This window comes from Homalodisca vitripennis, unplaced genomic scaffold (assembly GCF_021130785.1).
Source record: "Homalodisca vitripennis isolate AUS2020 unplaced genomic scaffold, UT_GWSS_2.1 ScUCBcl_2169;HRSCAF=6654, whole genome shotgun sequence".
Taxonomy (NCBI): Eukaryota; Metazoa; Arthropoda; class Insecta; order Hemiptera; family Cicadellidae; genus Homalodisca; species Homalodisca vitripennis.
Window position 1 is genome coordinate 24,857 of NW_025778305.1, and position 19,305 is coordinate 44,161.

General features: G+C 33.9%; 1 protein-coding gene across 1 annotated transcript in view; it reads right to left on the bottom strand.

Annotated features, from left to right (window-relative positions):
- LOC124371876 (polycomb protein eed-B-like) overlaps positions 1–16,301 on the bottom strand; it is a 31,782-nt gene extending 15,481 nt beyond the window's left edge. The window contains exons 1-3 of the mRNA XM_046830241.1: positions 16,007–16,301; positions 11,793–11,932; positions 2,197–2,368 (exon numbers count right to left, since the gene is read on the bottom strand). Of these exons, the coding sequence (XP_046686197.1) occupies positions 2,197–2,368; positions 11,793–11,932; positions 16,007–16,069 (375 nt within the window). The 5' untranslated portion in view covers positions 16,070–16,301. The remainder of the gene's footprint in view (positions 1–2,196; positions 2,369–11,792; positions 11,933–16,006) is intronic.
- Positions 16,302–19,305: the final 3,004 nt, after the last annotated feature.

Sequence of the window (19,305 nt, forward strand, 5' to 3'; positions counted from 1 at the left end):
ATTATTACGTAATATATTGACTAGATGTATACACCAGAATGTGCATTATTACGTCCACACTGGAGTGTGTATATATTGCCACTAGATGTCACAATACAAATGTAAGAGAATTATACAGAATGTGCATTATTACGTCCACACTGGAGTGTGTATATATTGCCACTAGATGTCACAATACAAATGTAAGAGAATTATACAGAATGTGCATTATTACGTCCACACTGGAGTGTGTATATATTGCCACTAGATGTCACAATACAAATGTAAGAGAATTATACAGAATGTGCATTATTACGTCCACACTGGAGTGTGTATATATTGCCACTAGATGTCACAATACAAATGTAAGAGAATTATACAGAATGTGCATTATTACGTCCACACTGGAGTGTGTATATATTGCCACTAGATGTCACAATACAAATGTAAGAGAATTATACAGAATGTGCATTATTACGTCCACACTGGAGTGTGTATATATTGCCACTAGATGTCACAATACAAATGTAAGAGAATTATACAGAATGTGCATTATTACGTCCACACTGGAGTGTGTATATATTGCCACTAGATGTCACAATACAAATTTAAGAGAATTATACAGAATGTGCATTATTACGTCCACACTGGAGTGTGTATATATTGCCACTAGATGTCACAATACAAATTTAAGAGAATTATACAGAATGTGCATTATTACGTCCACACTGGAGTGTGTATATATTGCCACTAGATGTCACAATACAAATTTAAGAGAATTATACAGAATGTGCATTATTACGTCCACACTGGAGTGTGTATATATTGCCACTAGATGTCACAATACAAATTTAAGAGAATTATACAGAATGTGCATTATTACGTCCACACTGGAGTGTGTATATATTGCCACTAGATGTCACAATACAAATTTAAGAGAATTATACAGAATGTGCATTATTACGTCCACACTGGAGTGTGTATATATTGCCACTAGATGTCACAATACAAATTTAAGAGAATTATACAGAATGTGCATTATTACGTCCACACTGGAGTGTGTATATATTGCCACTAGATGTCACAATACAAATTTAAGAGAATTATACAGAATGTGCATTATTACGTCCACACTGGAGTGTGTATATATTACCACTAGATGTCACAATACAAATGTAAGAACAATAGCTCTTAGTAGTAGCCTACTGATAAATACTGAGCCTTACTGTTGGACTAAAAAGAAAATGTACACACTAATAGGGCTATCAGTTTCACAAATCATCAACAGGTTAAATCATTTCTCATTCATTTCCTGTTGGAACCACATGTACATAACTGACTTAGATTATTCATGTTAATAAACTAAATCCGCACCTTTGAAGAACACCTGTGTGTGTGTTATCATAAAATAGTAAGACACAATTTGCTCAGCCCATAAATTCAACTCATACAGCAACAAGAGGAAAATACAAAAAGAACAACATGGCTAGACCTTTCTGAATATAAGTGGTGCAATGCACACCTGTCCACTGCAGCCTTGGATGCAATGCTGGGTCTGCTACCACTTCACCTACACGTGAGGAAGGAAGCAATGGCCAGTGTCATAATGCTGTCGGACGAAACTTCTTTCCAGAGAACCTAATCTGCACTGGATTATCCTCATTGAGATAACTTGGGGTGAAATGTCTTAATTCAGTTCCATACATCATACAAGTTTGCTATAACTTTGAGCATCCATTCACGTAACTCTACTGGAACGCTAAGTTGGACTTCAGGAACACTCGAAACAAAGCCTGGTACACGGATGCATCTAAAATTAAAGCTGGAATGGGCATTACAGGACCTAAGTGTAAGGTTGCATAATTCCTAGGAACACATGCCACGGATTTCCAAGGGAAAGTCTATACAGGAATGTGCCTTAATAATCCTATAGAAGAAGAACTGACAGTCGCGCAGCGCTAAAAGTTCCAAGTTCTTATACCTGTCAATAGTCAAGTAAACCTTTGATGAGTGACCACAGCATCTGCCGTTTGGTTCCTTATGAAGGAGCACATCAATCGTCGATGTATTGGTGTATTGGACATCTACGTTTTCTGACAGTTTGAGACAATACACGCCTGAGTGGTCTGTTACTATACAAACTCGAGTGGTGTAATGTAAGGTGACACTACCTTACAGGCTGAGCCTCACTACACTAGTGTGGTGGTTAAAGGATACATCAGGATCAGAGTAACACTGCAGGAAGAGTATTCCACTGTCCTCAGGGCACTCGTAGATGGACACTCTGTTGCTGCCGACACAAGCAAATATCATGGGCTGGCCCTCCTTCAGCAAATGGTTAAACTGAACTCCAAAAAGAGGCTGTGCATGATCTTCTTTCACGCTGCATCTGTTTAGGGAAAAGTACATAACTCTTGTTTAATTTCTCCATAACATTTTAAATACTACATTTTTTAATTGGTAGATAACAATTTCATTAATACAAATCTATATTTTAGTTCAATACTAAAAAACGTAAATGTTACTATACCAATTCTGTGTATTAAGCTTCAAAGTTGCTATTGTAATTACCCTAACTACCTACTAAATTCCCACATCTATGATACATAAATGCTGCCCCATCACGAACAGAGTTACCACAAGCTAAACAGTTACATGAAATATTTATGACAGAATATAACTCTAAGGACAAAAATATATGTCAAACCACTGAAATTTGAAGTGTTCGTTTGAGGATGTCTTCTCTCTCTTACAGTTCGAGCTGTTCAAGAACGGAACATTGAAGCCACTGTATTTTTAAATCATTATAAATTCTAGTTTAAATTTGGAATATTTTACATAAATAACTGACAGATTTAAAACAAATAACATTGTATTTTATATTACTGCCAGGCCTTGATACCATTTTTAAGGTAGGGTATCGTTTTGAGTTAAACGAGTTTTAAAATAATGTTAAACATTTAAACCTACCGCTGACATGAAAAGAAGTTTTGTCACCAAAGGTCTGTCTGAATTGGCAACGACAAATACTCGTTGAAAAATTTTAGGTATTTACGATCATATGAATTATTTTTATTCGATACATTCTGGCATTAACTATATTAACGATTTATTGTTCTTACTTCGATTATTGTACAACATCGAACATCGTTCTCAACGAACGTAATACGCGTCAGCCACATTGCTGTGTCATTCATATTGTTGTGAAACTGTAAACAAGTGTAGTATTGTGTAGTGTGTTGTAAACAAATCCAATAGTATTTGTGGAAAAATGTATTTAATAGTGTTTTACTGTTGGTATTACTGTGGTTTAGCTTTCTTTGGATATAGTTTTAGTTGTTTATTATGGATGGAAGCTTTAAAGACCAATTATGATGTGATCTTGGAGAGCTTTTTTTGGATCATCCTATTTTTAGTGATGACGAAGTTTATTCTAACATTGAGGTAAACATGACAGACTGTGTAGCAGACATGATATCCTAGTAAGTGTTCTCTCAAAGTTGTGTGAGTCAGACAGAGAAGTTGTTCTTCCACCTACTAATGGCCTTGGCCCTGCTCATTAACTCACGGAACTAACCAACTCAAACTGTCGCTTGTGTGCCGTACGTGAGTGTAATATCTTGAAAAAGAAAACCCAATTTGTTTTCCCCTGGATGTAATTGTGGAGTTCACCCTAAGCTCTACCCTCTGATTGAACACTATGTAAGACCAGTTTCACAGGGAGGCCACAAACTCAGGGTGGAATTCAGTGATTCTGAGTGAAATTTTTTATATAATGTACATATGTAAATAAGGTAGGATTCAAATTTTGTATTTCATTTTATTTTTGCTTATAACTATCATAATTACATAAGTATAAATGCAGTCAGATATATTGCAACACGTTTACCAATGAAAGTAAATAAAAACTTGAAAGTGATATAAAACTTACTGCTAAGCTACACAACGGAATATTTACAAAATTAATTGCAAAAAGTATTTTTATACAATTTTGTTCATACAATTATTTACAATAGGTTATTTGTTATTTTAATATTCTTGAAATACATACGAATAAATTGACGTATAAGGGTCATTCTCAGGAAAAGGTACCATCCAGACATGTCTTTTGAGAATATATCAAAGTGTGAAAATTAATATATTTTTAAAACTCTCTGTCATTGCATAATAGTATTAAACACTTACAAACCAAAGGCAAAGTTTTTAAATATGTGTATATATTTTTTAAAGTTATTTTTATTTTGAAGGTGTCCACGGAGGGGACGGGAAATGTCAACGGAGGGGAATTAATTGTATCTGTGAGCTTATTGAGAAAATGTAGGATCCAATAAGAATGTATTTTTATTACCTCGAGAAAGACGGAACATACATATATTTTAAACTACCTATGTTACATAATTATTTGTTATTTTAGTAGGTATTTGAATAATATTTTAAGTGCTTCATCATATAAATGACATTTAATGAAATGTTAGTCAATCAAAAGTTTGATGAACTCTAGCATCTAACTTACTTGGTCCTAGTAAAAATAATCAAAATCACTAACTTAAAATGAGTATTCAACACGTTATAACATTGTTACACACTAGACTCTTTCACATTAAATTTATAAAAACTTCCACGTCCTTGCAATCAAAAACGTAGCGATTCCTTGAGTCCAAAACAGGTTGCTGAAGAACTTTTGTAATGTCAGAAACATCAACCACAGATATATCCTCAATACTTGGAAAAATAAATTTTATTCAACCCAGTTGATTTTCTTAAATATTTAACTGTATATTCTCCAATCCCCTTCTTCTGCTATAATCAACCCAACATAATGCCTAACACATTTCTTTCCGGGAAAACACACAACTACATAGTCATTAATTTTAGGTTCATGGATTTGTTTGGATTTAACTTGGTCTCCTTTTTCTTCTTGGTTTGGTGCATCTTCTTGTTCACTGTCAGTATACACATCCTTGTAAAACAACTTTTTGGAAACTGTTCATTTACCTGAAGTAATATGGTTAAGGAACACATTTTTATTAAAACTAAAAAGCCACAAAACAATATAGAAAAGTGTAAAAAAATACAAATATTCCCTTATAAAATTGTTATAGAGTTTTAGAAATGTTAAAACTATTGAACTTTAAATTGATTGATCCCTCTTTCTAAATCTCATAAGGTAAAATTTGAGAAGTACTTAAAAATAATTCAACTTACCAATATCATATTAAGAATCAAGAATCTGTTTATTGTCGTCCCACAATATTACAATGCATTGACAAAGTCATTTTGTTATACATTTACACAAGTTATAACAAGATAGTATAAAATAAAATACATACTAGACACTTATGGTTAAAAGTACAAGTCAAAAGGAAATAAAATCTAAAAGGCTAAATCGTCTATACTACACAGAAGCATTTCCATCTATACTATAAAAGGCTTTTTCTTTTAACCACTTAATTACAACATTTTTAAAGTTTTTTACAGGTAACATCCTTAGCAGACATAGGCAGCTTGTTAAACAGTTTGATACCAATATAAGAGTATGCGTGCTGAGTTTTTGTTAGTCTAGCGTGCTTTAGGTCAATAAGGTCTCGTTGTCTAGTTGCAGTAGTCATGCTTAGAGCGTCTAAGTTTAAATAAATCTAGATTTCCTTAACATACATTAAGCTTTGCAAGATATAAATGGAAGGAACAGTGAGTATACTATGCTTTATAAATAGTGGCTTACAAGAGTCAGTGACATTAAAATTAAACATTATGCGCAAAGCTTTCTTTGGCATGAGAAGACCTCCTTAGCCCCACCTGAATTTCCCCAAAGAAAAGTTCCATACAAAAGATGTGAGTGAATAATGCAAAGTATGCTTTCATTAATAGACTACAGCTTGTACAGGTTTTTAAGTTTTTTTAGTAAAAATATAACACTCTAGACAACCGAGCACAAAGAGCATCTGTGTGATGTTTCCAGGTAAGCTTAGAGTCTCAGTTAATTCCAAGTAGCTTAACTGACTTAGTTACAGAACTGGTGCTTAGGCTAAAGATGATGTTTTCTGTCTTATCTTCATTCACACATAGGCCCATTGGCAGAAAACCAGAGGTTGGACCTTTCTCTCATATATGTGATCATGGCTGCATTGATTTCAGGATTTAAGTTAGAGCACATTAAACGTAGTGTCATCAGCATAAAGTACACATTTATTAGGAACAAAATTTGGAAAATCGTTAATTAAAGACAGTGAATAAGAAGGGACCCAGGACAGAGCCCTGGGAACCCCGCTTACCACCTGCTTAAGATCCGACCTCTGTTCGCCTATTTTAACAAACTGTATCGCTGTGATATATAAGAAGTTATAAGTGATAATTCGTTACCTTCAACTCCATAGTACTTTAGTTTCTTAATAAGTTCTTGGTGAGGCACAGTATCAAAAGCCTTGCTTAAGTCCAATAGCAAAGTGTTAACTTCTTCTTTATTTTCAAAACTATTAATAATATATGAGACAACACTCTCAACAACAGCCTTAATAGTAGATAAGCTTTGCCTAAAACCAAACTGTGCAGATAAAAGCAGGTGGTTAAATTCAAAATAATACTCAATTTGACACTTAATAATATATTCAACCAACTTAGATAAGACAGGTACCAAGGCAATAGGTCTGTAGTTATTTACATTATTTTTATCACCTTTCTTATAAATAGGGACAGTGACTGTTACTTTTAGGCACTGTGGGAAGAGTCCAGCGTTGAACATCCAGTTTACAAGAAAAGTAAAAGGATACAAAATTTCACAAATTATTTTTTTAATTACAAAATTGGAGAGATCCAAAGAACATCCTCAGCTCTTGAGTTACTAAGCCTAGTGGTTGTCTTAAGAATATCAGTAGGATTTACAGTGTGCCATTTTAAAGATGGTGCCTTAGGTCCATTTATGCCAGACGACTCTATCATAATCACTGGAACTAGCTGTATTTAAGCCTAAATTAACATTTGTACTATTTACATGACTAGAAATATTTACAAAATAGTTGTTAAATTCATTAAACAGAGATAGGAGGTAGCGTTTGAGAGCATTTTTTTGAAGCACGCCCTGTTTCTGTATTAATTACTCTCCAAGCTGCTTTGCATAGGTTATGCGACTGTAATATGAATTCATCATTGGCGTTCTTTTTTGCTAAGATTATCTGGTTCCGATATAACTTCTTAATTCTCCTATGGTTTTCTAATAGGTCAGGATTTAAATTTTACATTTTTCATAACTTACATCAAGTAGTATCTTAATTTTAGCTAACAGAGGTGTATACCAACATTTGGGCTTTAGTACCTTATTGCCAAGATTATTTCCTAACATAGTCTTCAAAGGACAGCAGTCATTAAAGTTGTGAGACACAACTTCCATAAAGTTGTTAAAAGCTACATCAAGATCATCTCCAGCAATTGCCTCTGTCCAGTCAGTGTTGCTTAGTCTATATTTTTAATTCATTAATACTAACATCATTTAATACTCTGTAAGTATAGTTTGATTTTACAGACATATTAGCAGGCGAGGAAGAGACATCAGCAATTCGTGCAGACTAATTTAAATGTTAAAAGCAGACCCAGATGAGCCTGTAACTGTTTTACAACTATACATTGAGGGGTGAAGGTTTGAGACAAAATTATCTAAGCATGAATTTCCTCTAGTAGGTAAATGGTTGAGGCAAAAACAGTCGTAGGACTTGAGGGTGTTGATAAATTTAGTTTTTGAAGAGCTGCATCTATTGAGATCAACATTTAGGTCTCCCGCAATAACAATCTTAAAATTTCGATACTTAGCATTGTTGTTAACAAAATCAAGAAGCTGAGACAACTTATACAAAACCATCTAAAGATGAATCAGGGGTACGATATACAGCTATGACTAACAATTTTATAGTACCAAAGGCTATCATTACAGATTACAGATTAAATTTAATATAAGTGCAAAAGTAAATATAACAGTATTAAAAAGGATACTGTTGGAGTCTGCAAGCTGAAATGAACCCAAATGGAAATGGTTACAAGTTTCTGCTCCACAATCAGTACACGTGAGACGTCTAAACTCAAGGGTTGGTGTACCTTTTATGAAAACCACTTCATGTATTTTCATTGTTCCTTTGAATGGTACAATGTTCTCAGGTATGTACTTGTCAGTTTCATTAACTGAAGCTTCAGAAACTAATTTAATTTTTACACTCTTACAGTGTTCTTGAAGACACTTGTACAAGAGTATCACAATCTGGGATATCAACTTGATGAGCGACTAAGTTTGTCAGCTGTTCTTTTTAAGTACTGCTCCAACTCCGTCTGGAGCACCTTTCCCATGAGAACTTTCACTAAAATGCCAGTGCATTTCTTCAGCTCCAAATTGTGAGGATAAATATACACCCATTAATTGAAACATTTTTTTATTTTTATATTGTGTGCTTGGCCCGTCACTAAGGAAATGGACTTTCTTCAAATTGGGAATCAAAGACATAATTTCCTCTTTTAGAGACAGTAAATGTGCAGTAATTGCAGCTGCATCATGCCTAGTGCTTTCACTGAAAGTTTCCGTATGAACTGGGATTTTCTTTGGTTTCTTTATTAAAATATACAACAACAGTATGTATTGAAACTTGGGGTTTTGAGCCTCCAAAATGAGCTGATTGGATTTCTCTGTTATATTTACAAACATAATTTTTCAGAGAAATCCATGTGTATTAGAACATCATTTTTTGCAAGGTTTTTCTTAATTTTTGACACTTCCTCATGCTGATGTACTATGTTACAGACATGGTTTTAAAAACACTTCAAGATCATTAAAAAAAGTTTCTACAAGCTTTTTCTTGGTGCTTTCAGTCTCAGTTTTCAACAGTTTTCGGACACATCTTTATCACTCCTTTAATCTGCACAGGTACTAATTTTCGTATCCATTTCTGAAATAGCACAGGCTCATCTGTAAATTCATTAACATGAATCTGTTTCAACATACAATGTTTACAGTTTCTACTCAGACAAAGTTGATTTTTAGGGTCACAGCAAATTTTTTTGAGAACATCTGTTGTACGACTCTCATTTAATATACTGAGGTTGTGCAAATTTTCTTACCAAAAGTAGCATAATTTTCATGCACTTTGCATAAGCATGTTTCCCTGTCAGATGCTTTTGGATGTAAAATCCAGAAGGGACGAAGGCGGCAGAATGTTTGGTAGCTCAAACTTTTGTGCTGAGGGTACACATTCTTGAATTCTTCATATAAGTTATGAAGGCTATCGTTCAAGAAGCGCTTTTGCTTTTTTTACCTTTTTTTGGTAATTGTCTCTTTTTTTCCAGAACATAGACACTTGCTTTATCTGTCTCTAAAAAACGACTGAACAGTTTTCCTAGCTTTTTGTGAAGCATAGTTCTTTTTTGAAATAATTTTAAGTTTTTCATCATAACCACTAGGCCTATCAAACATTTTTTTTGAAGTTAGTTTCTTCAGCTCGTTGACTAATCGATATTTTTTTACAATTTTTCCGGCTAAAGCCTGAGTTATTGCTCTTTTTAACTCGAGTGAACTTTGTTTCTTATAGTTTTCTTTGATTTGCTTACTTACAGCTTCAGCAAATAGTATTTTCTGAATGTAGAACTGCATCTCTGTCTTCATTAATAAGTTTCTTGACGGTCTTTCTTGGGGTTTTTCATTTAAAATTATTTTTTCTCCATTTTTCTTAAGTCTGCTTAATCGTTTTTTATATTTTTTCTAGTCTAGTATTCAGTCTTTGGTTTCTTTCCTCTAAATCTTTTATTTTGTTTTTCAGTTTGTATCGATTTCTTCTTGCCATTTTCTTACCCCTTTTGATTCCGCTTCTGTCATGGTCCTCTTCTCTACTATTGGAGAATTATTTAGAAGGGATGGTGAGTTAGGGGGAGTATTTTCCTCCAGACGCTGAGTCATTTCTTCCTTGTGTTTCCTTTCATGACGATACTTTCTTGCCTTCTCTCTCCATGTCTTTCCTGAAATGTCTTTTTTCTCGTTCATTCCATTTCCTTCACTGTTTAATTGACCCCTTTATCTTCCTTTGGTGGTATCGTTCTCTTTCTTTTCTTTTTACTTTCTTCGTACGATGCAGAATTATTTTTCAATTTTTGCCTAGCACGCTGCATGCTCAATTTTTTTTTGCTCACGTCTTCTAGCTATTTGAGCATCAGACTGATTTGGCTTCTTTTTTTTTGTTCGTGTCATAGTCCTAAAAATAACATCAAACTTAGACATGTTAAACACAAAAAACTTTGATTTGTATTTCCAAAGGCATTGTAATTGTTAGAAAAATCAACTATGGAGTTTTTCACAGTGCATTTAGTGGACAGCTTGAGATAATAGAAAAAAAGATTCATTATTTACTATTAGTCAAACTACAAATTTATAAATTATAAAACTAATATTCTAGAACCATTATTGCAATTTTATAGTTAGGCTAAATTAAACCATTAACAATAATTCAAAATTCTGTTTTAAATGCATTATTTTATTGTACTATTTTTTATTTGTCCCCTCCGTGGAGATGGATGTTCCCTCCGTGGACACAGTAAGACCACGGAGGGGACGTCCACGGAGGGGATAAATCTTGATTATTCATTTCTATAAAATACATTTCAGAGGTTAGGATAATGGTGTGCTTATTTCTTAAATATTAACTGTTAGAAATATAAAAAAATACATGATAGCTGTTGACATTATACTTTTCTTACCTTGTATGTGATGTCCACACGTAGTATACACTTACAACTTTGCCAAGAAGAATTGTACTCAAAAACTTTAAAATATATCCATTAACTTCCACAGGAGAAACATAAAACTCTCACCAGCAACAAAAAATGGCTTCCTTGAAATTCAACTGGAGATATGAAGATGAAAGGTGCTGCACTCTACCTGGCTTTTTTAACAAGTTTTTTTGCTGTGTCCATGGAGGGGACTTAAAAGTTATGGACCAAGTTTCATCTATGATTAAAACTTGTAAAATATAATTCAATCTTTAAAAATTCTAAAAACCAAAATTAAATTAGTTAATACATTAGTGAATGAAAATAAAACTGTCAAAATAAGAATAGAAGATTATGAAATATTCGTTGTATTTCCTTCCAGTTCAATGCAAGGGACGTCCACGGAGGGGACTAAAGCTAAGAATTAATGACAAAATAATGTATCCTTAGTGACCAAATCAAGCCTAACTCATTGTGAATATTTTGAACCTAAATGATGTATATGTTAAACTTATTTTCCTGTAGATTTATTCCCGTTTTATGATATTTTATCAACAGTGACCTAAAAAACCCCCTTTTCGTGAGAATGACCCATAATTGTTTACATTTGAACTGCCAGTTATGAAATGGAATAAATTATAAAAAAACATCTGTGTGGTTGTTGAAATAGTCGCCAATACAGAATGATACTATTGCCAGTTCTAGGTTTAACATAGCCTTTTATTAAAATTTTTAATAACATCCTCCTCTAGGTCGAAACAATTAAATTCTGTATTAGAAAATGAAGGCAAACGTTTTCAAACTATACTAAATTTCAACTTTTTTATCTGAGCTAATTCATAAAAAATTAACCTTATTCAAAACATTTTATAAATTCTGTATTTATAGATAATACTAAAACATATATATTAACAAAAACGACAAATTAAACACACATTACTTCCCACAAATCTATAAATACAACGCTGTATTAACAAGTATTCTGAAATTAAAAAGTACAAACAAACTCTAGTCAAGGTAAATATTATTGTCATATAATGTGGTGCTTGGTTTATGTTTTTTTACTTTGAAACTCAACTCACGTAAATTTATAGCCGAACTTTGATGTCTTGTTAACAACTTTTTGCCTTCCCCTCCGCCCTTTCCTCCCTTTGTTTGTCGGAGTTTCACTTCTTGAAGATGTGTTGTCGGTAGTCCCACTTCCCACACTTGAAGTTTCATCCTATTAGCAAAACAATCAACATTAGAATTGTATCATTCTACAATCTTAATTTAAATGAGAAAATATAGTTTTAAAATTATTAATTATGTACTGTAATTTCCTTTAACAATTTCAGTGACACTTAAAGGGTTAAATGAATTATTTTAACACTATCTTCTGAATAACCATTCAGTGTAATTCATCATGCTGAATATCTTAGAAACAAGTTCTTCAATCACTGTTCGTAACGATGGAAGTGACATCAGAAAAATGAAAAATAGTTTTGATAAAACTGTGGATAGAATGTACAAGTATATAAAAAAAAATACAAATGTGTCCAAATATTGTTGGAACTGGTTGTATAAAGGGGTCTAGGGGATGGGCTGATGTTACGAGAGGGTACCCTAAAGAAACCAGAGTAATTTTTTTAAAGCTGTATATTTTGAATTATTTACAAAAAAAAAACCTTATCCTATTAAAACCACTCTCCAATACAACTAATACATTTGTTCCACCAGTGTTTCCACTGTTCGAAACATTTTTTGTACTCCTCTTTAGAAATGGTTGACAGCTCCTCCCTCACTTTTTTCGACATCTGGTTTCACAGAGGCTCTCTAATCAATTCTAATGAGGAGATGAAACTTGTTGGATCGTACCTTTTGTCTGCTTGCTAGATAATAGCAATAACCTTTTTTCATTTGCAAACCTATTTTTGTTGTTGATTTTCTCCACAAACAATTAATGCAAGGTATTAGATACTTTTGTATTATCCACAGGCCACTATTTTTGGAAGAATTTTTCTTACCAGAGACCTACAAAATCTACAATAGACAGGATAGATTTTAATTGACTCACTGTGAAAATTACACGTCATTATGATGATTGGATCATGTTTTGTCTCTCAAACAGAAGCGATGATGATAAGGAGGCCACTCTGTCTCTATTTACTATTTGTTATAAGCTATATAAGTAGGTAACTACATATGTACGTATTATAAAAATAAAAAGTAAACAAACGCTCACGTGATCCGAGTTTGAATTTAGGTACTATCATGAGGAATTTTTTTTCTTTTTTTTATCAGAAATGCGAGGTGGCAACAAAGACATTACCAAACCCACATTGACTACCTACCAGGGGCATTTCCGATTGGTACTTTCCAGACCTTAGATCATGTGATAGATCATCCAATTTTTTTGATATCTGATAACGTTGGACAATAAGGCACATGATCTGAGCTCAAAAAACTACAGATTGGAAATGCCCCTGGCCATCGTTGGCACCTTCCACACTTCTGACAAAAAAGGAACGCATCACTCAAGATATACCAAATTCAAGCTCAGATCACATGAGTGCTTGTAAAGGTTATCTTTAACTTTGGTACAACTATAACATATTTATAATAACCTAATCTAAACCTACTTATATCATGTAGTAACAAGAAGTAGATAGGGACAGAGTGACCTACTTCTTGCCGACATTGCTTTCTTTTGGAAGGCAGAGAACACAGAACCAATTCCAATAATTTTTTCCTTTTCTTCCTTATAATGTAGTTTGTTCAAGTCTCCGGTAAAAAAAGTCTTCTAGAAATAGTAGCTTCTGCATAATACTAGAGTACCCAATATTATTATATATATATATATAGTATTTAATGCCAAAAAATAATTGTTCTGAAGGAAAAGTTTGATTGCATGATGGGAATCACTGGAACATCCACTTCACATATTTTTGGACCCCTCCCTCAGAAAAGCGTTTGGAGACCAGTGTTTCGAAGACAACGATTTAATGGAGGCATTTGTGCTCCATTGGCTATGAGAACAACCAATGAGATTAAACGATGATGAAATAAAAGCCCCCAATCCGATGATTAAATTTATTTTAAGGATGAGAGAATAAGTAAAAAAAAATAACAGCCTATACATTGATAACTTTAGTCAAATTATGTTCTAATTTTTAAAAATCATTTCTGATTAAATATGTAATCAATCCACCTTTGTACACTTGCCTATCATGAATTCCTACATTAAGTCCTGATGTTGCTAATGGGTCCAATGGAACTATAGTAACTATCGTGTTTAGGGACACCATAATCAAAACGATCTAAATTCATCTTTAAAATGTTCTTGACTAGACCTATGTAAAACTTTCATTACTAACTCAAATTTTAATAAGAAATGTTACCAGGTACTAGATTACAAAACCCAATTTTAGGATTTTATTTATATTTAATTGAAAGTGTTTAAAGAGTGACTATTATAGCTATATTAACTATATATATATGAGAACAGGCCTAAAAACTAAATAAAAAGTACGGTGGTTGGCCCATGAAAATGCTTAAACGTGACTACGATAGCAGTATTAATTACATAAAAGAGAGGAAAGGCCCAAAACACTGGAAAATATATTCCCCCCTAAAAGAAAGAAATATTTCATTGGGTAGGTAAGAGTCAGGTAATCTGGTTAGGTTAGCTTTATGAACAAAGTAACATTTTTTTTTGTTATTCCCTTCCATAAGAAATTCTGGTAAATCTTAAGCTCAGCGACTACCGCTCCAATCGCCGTGATTTTTTGCATACTAACACAGGTTAACGTAATTTCACCGAAAAAAATAATCCTGATTATCGCCGTAGCCGTTTACTCCCCCCCCCCCAAAAAAATGTCGGAAAAAATAAAATTAAAAAAAACCTGACTGACATCGCATTTATTCGTTTTTTTGGTATTATTAGTTCATAGGGCAGTAGTCCAGGTACTACTTCTAGTATAAACTCGTCTTATCTTATCAGTGATAAACGCGCGCCGGTTACCTTTTGCTTGTTATGAAACCTGCGTTAAGTTAGTTCTGTCTGAGTTTTGTGTATGTAAGCAGTCATGGCGTGATCTGGGCTTGGACTTAATTTTTTTTAATTTTTTAATTTTTTTTGTTAATTTATTTTCTAAAAGAGAAGCATCGCATGATCTGAGTTTTGAATACGCAAGCTAGGGTCTTTTTAGCGTGTAACAAGAACCATCGCACGCCATGTCAATAACTTTACTAATTATTCCTTGTCCATGTGGGTTTGTTTGTTTACGTCTGGCGGTCAATCGAAGCCGTCCTATAGGTCACGTGACCCGCCCGGCCAATCGGAAACTTTCCTGTTTGTCACGTGACTACTGTAAACTCATCAAAACGACCATGGTCGGCCATTGTTTTTAGTTTGATAGTCGAAAATCTCGTTATTTATGTGTTTTGTATTGCCAACATTTTACTGCCGAAAAACTGGTTTTTATATGTTAGCGATAATCGGGACTATTGTTTTCGGTGAAATTACGTTAACCTGTGTTAGTATGCAAAAAATTACGGCGATTGGAGCGGTAGTCGCTGAGCTTAAGATTTACCGACATTTTTTCAATAATTTTTTTTAAGTATCTCTAAGTTTGGAAGATTAATTAATATTGTTTGCTAATTTCAATATACAAAAACCAGGTCTGCTTATAGTAGGCCTACACTACCCCAGCCCAGCACTTTATATATATGATGGGTTATGCATATGATAAGGATTAAGGAATTGGGTTCCTAATGTGCAAATGTTTTTTACTCGATCTTTCCTCACTTTTTCTTGAATATTGTTATCTTTAACACTTGTAAGTACTTTCCATTTAAAAAATGAACAACTCAGACAAAATAGAACTTGTAACAGTTTACCAAGGAGAGAAAATCGGGTTCAGTTTTGGGATCAAAATGGTATAAGGGTATCTGAACAATCCAAGTCAACCATCCTATCTCAGAATATTGTTAGAAGTAGGCTAAACTGATGAAAACTCACTAAACTACCTAACATAACTTTCCTGTTTCCTAACATTAAATTTTCATTTTCTAAATTAGTCCACACCAAATGTATTTTGGAGCTTTATATCATTTATAGTATAAAAAACTTGAGTCTAGTGTAGACTATTTTGAAGTCACGATCTAACCTACATTGGTTACATTTTTTTTAAACATTAATTCTTCAAGTTCCTATTTTCTTTGTTTCAATGAACTAGGGTAATTTAATTTGTATAGACTATTTACTAGGCTAAAAAACAACCTATAAAGATAACCTCAATTATGGTAAACTAACCACATCGTCTCCTGAATCTTCCGTATTTGTTGAGACTTCAGAATTAGTTTGGTTGGGTTTCATTGTCAATTTACCAATTGAGATCAAATTAACAACTTCATATCAAATGAAATCACAAAACATTTTAAACTAGTTTAGAAACAGGCACAAATTAATACTTTGTTTGTTAGTATCTATGTAACCGTAAAACCATTCCCAATGTTCATTGATAAAATGCCGGCAGACAAAATTTTCTAGTTGCTCTGAGTCACTAACTCATGCTTTTGTTACCTGAAAAGTCGCGGGAAATCAAAGAAAAGAAGTTAAACAATATCATATGTCTGCCGAACTATTTTTTTTTTTTACTCCCTTGATACTACCAAAAACATATAATTTGATTATAAACAATTGATAAAAATGTTTAGTCTTATGTTCCTTTTTATATTTTCTTCATTATTTATACAAGTAATAATGAAAAGTAAATTTAAGAAAGAAAACAATAATTGTCCCAATTTATTGAACCGCTTGGAGTAGAAAATACATTAAATTTTAAGATATTATGTCGATAATATTTTCTTACAATTTGTGTTCTTATTTGACTCATTATTCAGCGTTTTAGCTATGGCTGCTTCGAAGTACACTGCATTCAGCAAGTCATGAAATGATATGTCCATCTCATATACAACAAATACCAGTTGTTGAGTTGTTACTTTGTTGAATCTTTACTATTTAAGATAGCGTAACCTGGCGCAAAAGGCACGACAGTTGCATAGCTTTCAGATTGAAAATTACTCAAAACTTAAGACTTCCTTTAATCATTCAGCCCATTATATCAGGAGGTAAAACAACTTGTAGTGCCCTATCAGGGATTGGGAGCAACAAACTTACTCCCCTAGATCCCCCTTACTTGACTTCCTTCATTTTTCTGTAGTATCTAAACAATCTGTACTGGTAAGGATCTGCCAAGCACTGACCATAGGAATCGTATTAGTTGTAATAGAAATCAACAACAGGTAGCTTTTAGTCTTTCTCCTTTACCTTACCTCATAAACCGAAATCATAACCAAGACGAAAAAGATACACAACTCGACTTAGTTTGATACACAAAAAATCTATGTGGGAGTCCCGCAGCAAAGTTTTGTCAAAACAGGGTCGCTTCTAAGAGGATCATCACATAGACTGAAGGTAATATGTTGCGTCTTAGCTTCACAACAGCGTTGCGTGTTGCGTTGTAGGGACAGCTTGTTCTCAATGAACCAGTGAAAGGCAACAGAAAAGAGTAGATCTGCTGCTGTGCTTGCAAGCTTAGCACTGTTATTTCGAGAAAACAGGGTAATGTCATCTAGAAACATTGAAACACTACCCTCTAACCTAAAGTAGGCTACAGTGAAGGAAACAGGATTTTTCTGGACATTTGCCATCGTTCAGTGAAACAAAAAATTAGTAACACTACGTTTAGAGATCTGCAATCTGATCTCTTCTTCATTTAAATAACTAACTTAATACACAATTATTAGAAACTAGGTTAAAATAAACACATCATAATAAAGCGTTGCGGTACCCCTAAGTCAGGAATCAAAATCACCATATTGTGTGTCAACTTCACTAACTCTCAAAAATGCACTTAATAAAAAACTATACACAACACTAATCATTAAAACTGAACTACAGAATACAGGTCACAATACGTCTGAATTCGTCTACCGACCACCTACGACTGACCAGAGGCTAATAGCAAATGACAATCGTCACGGCAGAAAGAAACAAGATGGCGAAAATAAAAAGGTAGGGGAACAGGAGTGGGCCTTTTTTCTAAAGTACAGATCATTAAGCAGAATTAAAAAATAAAAGGGGTTTACACAGAGCCCTGAGGAACTGCGTGTTCATCTGGCGTTGGACTGGATGTGGAGCCATTCCAGTTCATCACTTTGTGTTTACCTGTAGGGATAAGATTCAACCACCTTAATCGCACTAGCCTCTAAACGATACACTTTAAGGCTCTCAATGAGAGTTTTGTGCTGAACACAATTAAAAGCATGTGAAAGATCACAAAGTAGAACCGAAGTGGCTTGCTAGGCTTCAAAGGAGTTAAGAATATTGAACAAGCGATTCAACTTTCAAAACCACTGGTATACACTTACGAAAACCGAACTGCCCAGGACCAGGAGATGGTACAACTCAAAGTAGTCGTACAGATGGATGAACATATAAGCTTCAAACATCTTAGCCAGTACAGGAATTATAGATATAGGCCTATAACATGAGACATCACTTCGATATCCCTTTTTCTACACTGAAACTGACAAATCAAATCAAAACATCCTTTATTCCATATAACATATTACAATGCATTGGTTTGCGTCAACTTAGTACAATCATGTGTAGAGAACAATCTACATAGGAACAAAATACATATGAAGGACTAAATAAATTACGTATTGCTATTAATGTAGTCATCTACAGAATAGAAACAGTGTTCAATAAGATAAGCTTTAAGCATTCTTTTAAAACAAAATAAATCCTTTTCAGCTCTAAGAGCATCAGGAAGAGCGTTAAAAAGAGACGTGGCATTGTAAAAGGTGTGATGTTTAAAAAAAGTAATGGAATGGTAAGGAATATTCAGTTTATGTTTTTGTCGAAGACTGTATCCCGACTGAGGAACAAGGGACCGGAAAACACCATGGTTCTGCTGTAAGAAAGTCAAGGTCTGAAAAACATAAATGCTTGGGAAGGTAAGCAATTTAAGTTCTTTAAAAACATGCTTGCAAGTCTCCATTCGACGGATGCCATCTACTATTCTCACTGCCTTCTTCTGCAAGACAAAAAGCCGTTTTGTGTGACAACTTTCCGATCCCCAGATTGTCACCGCATAGGAAAGATAAGGGAAAATTAGAGCGTAGTAGGTTGTTAAGAGGATCGCAGCGTTTGTAAAAGGTGCCAGTCTACGAAGCACAAAGATTCCAGAACAAAGCTTGCGTGCTACATAATTGATGTGGGATGAAAAATTCAGGTTTCTGTCTATAGACAATCCCAAAAACCTCACATGCTGTTCAGAAAGGATTTCCATATCATCGACCCAAACGCTGAGATTATTAATGCTATTAGATGAGATTGCGAATTCAACAATTGCGGTTTTAGCAGCATTTACCACTAGACCATTTTCCCTAAACCATTGAACAATCTTATTAGACTCCACAAAAGTGCTAACCTCCATAGCCTCACGACATTGGTTTTCCATTACGATGGACGTGTCGTCTGCAAACAAACACAACTGGGCCTCCGCAATACAACTCCTGAGGTCGTTTACATATATAATAAAC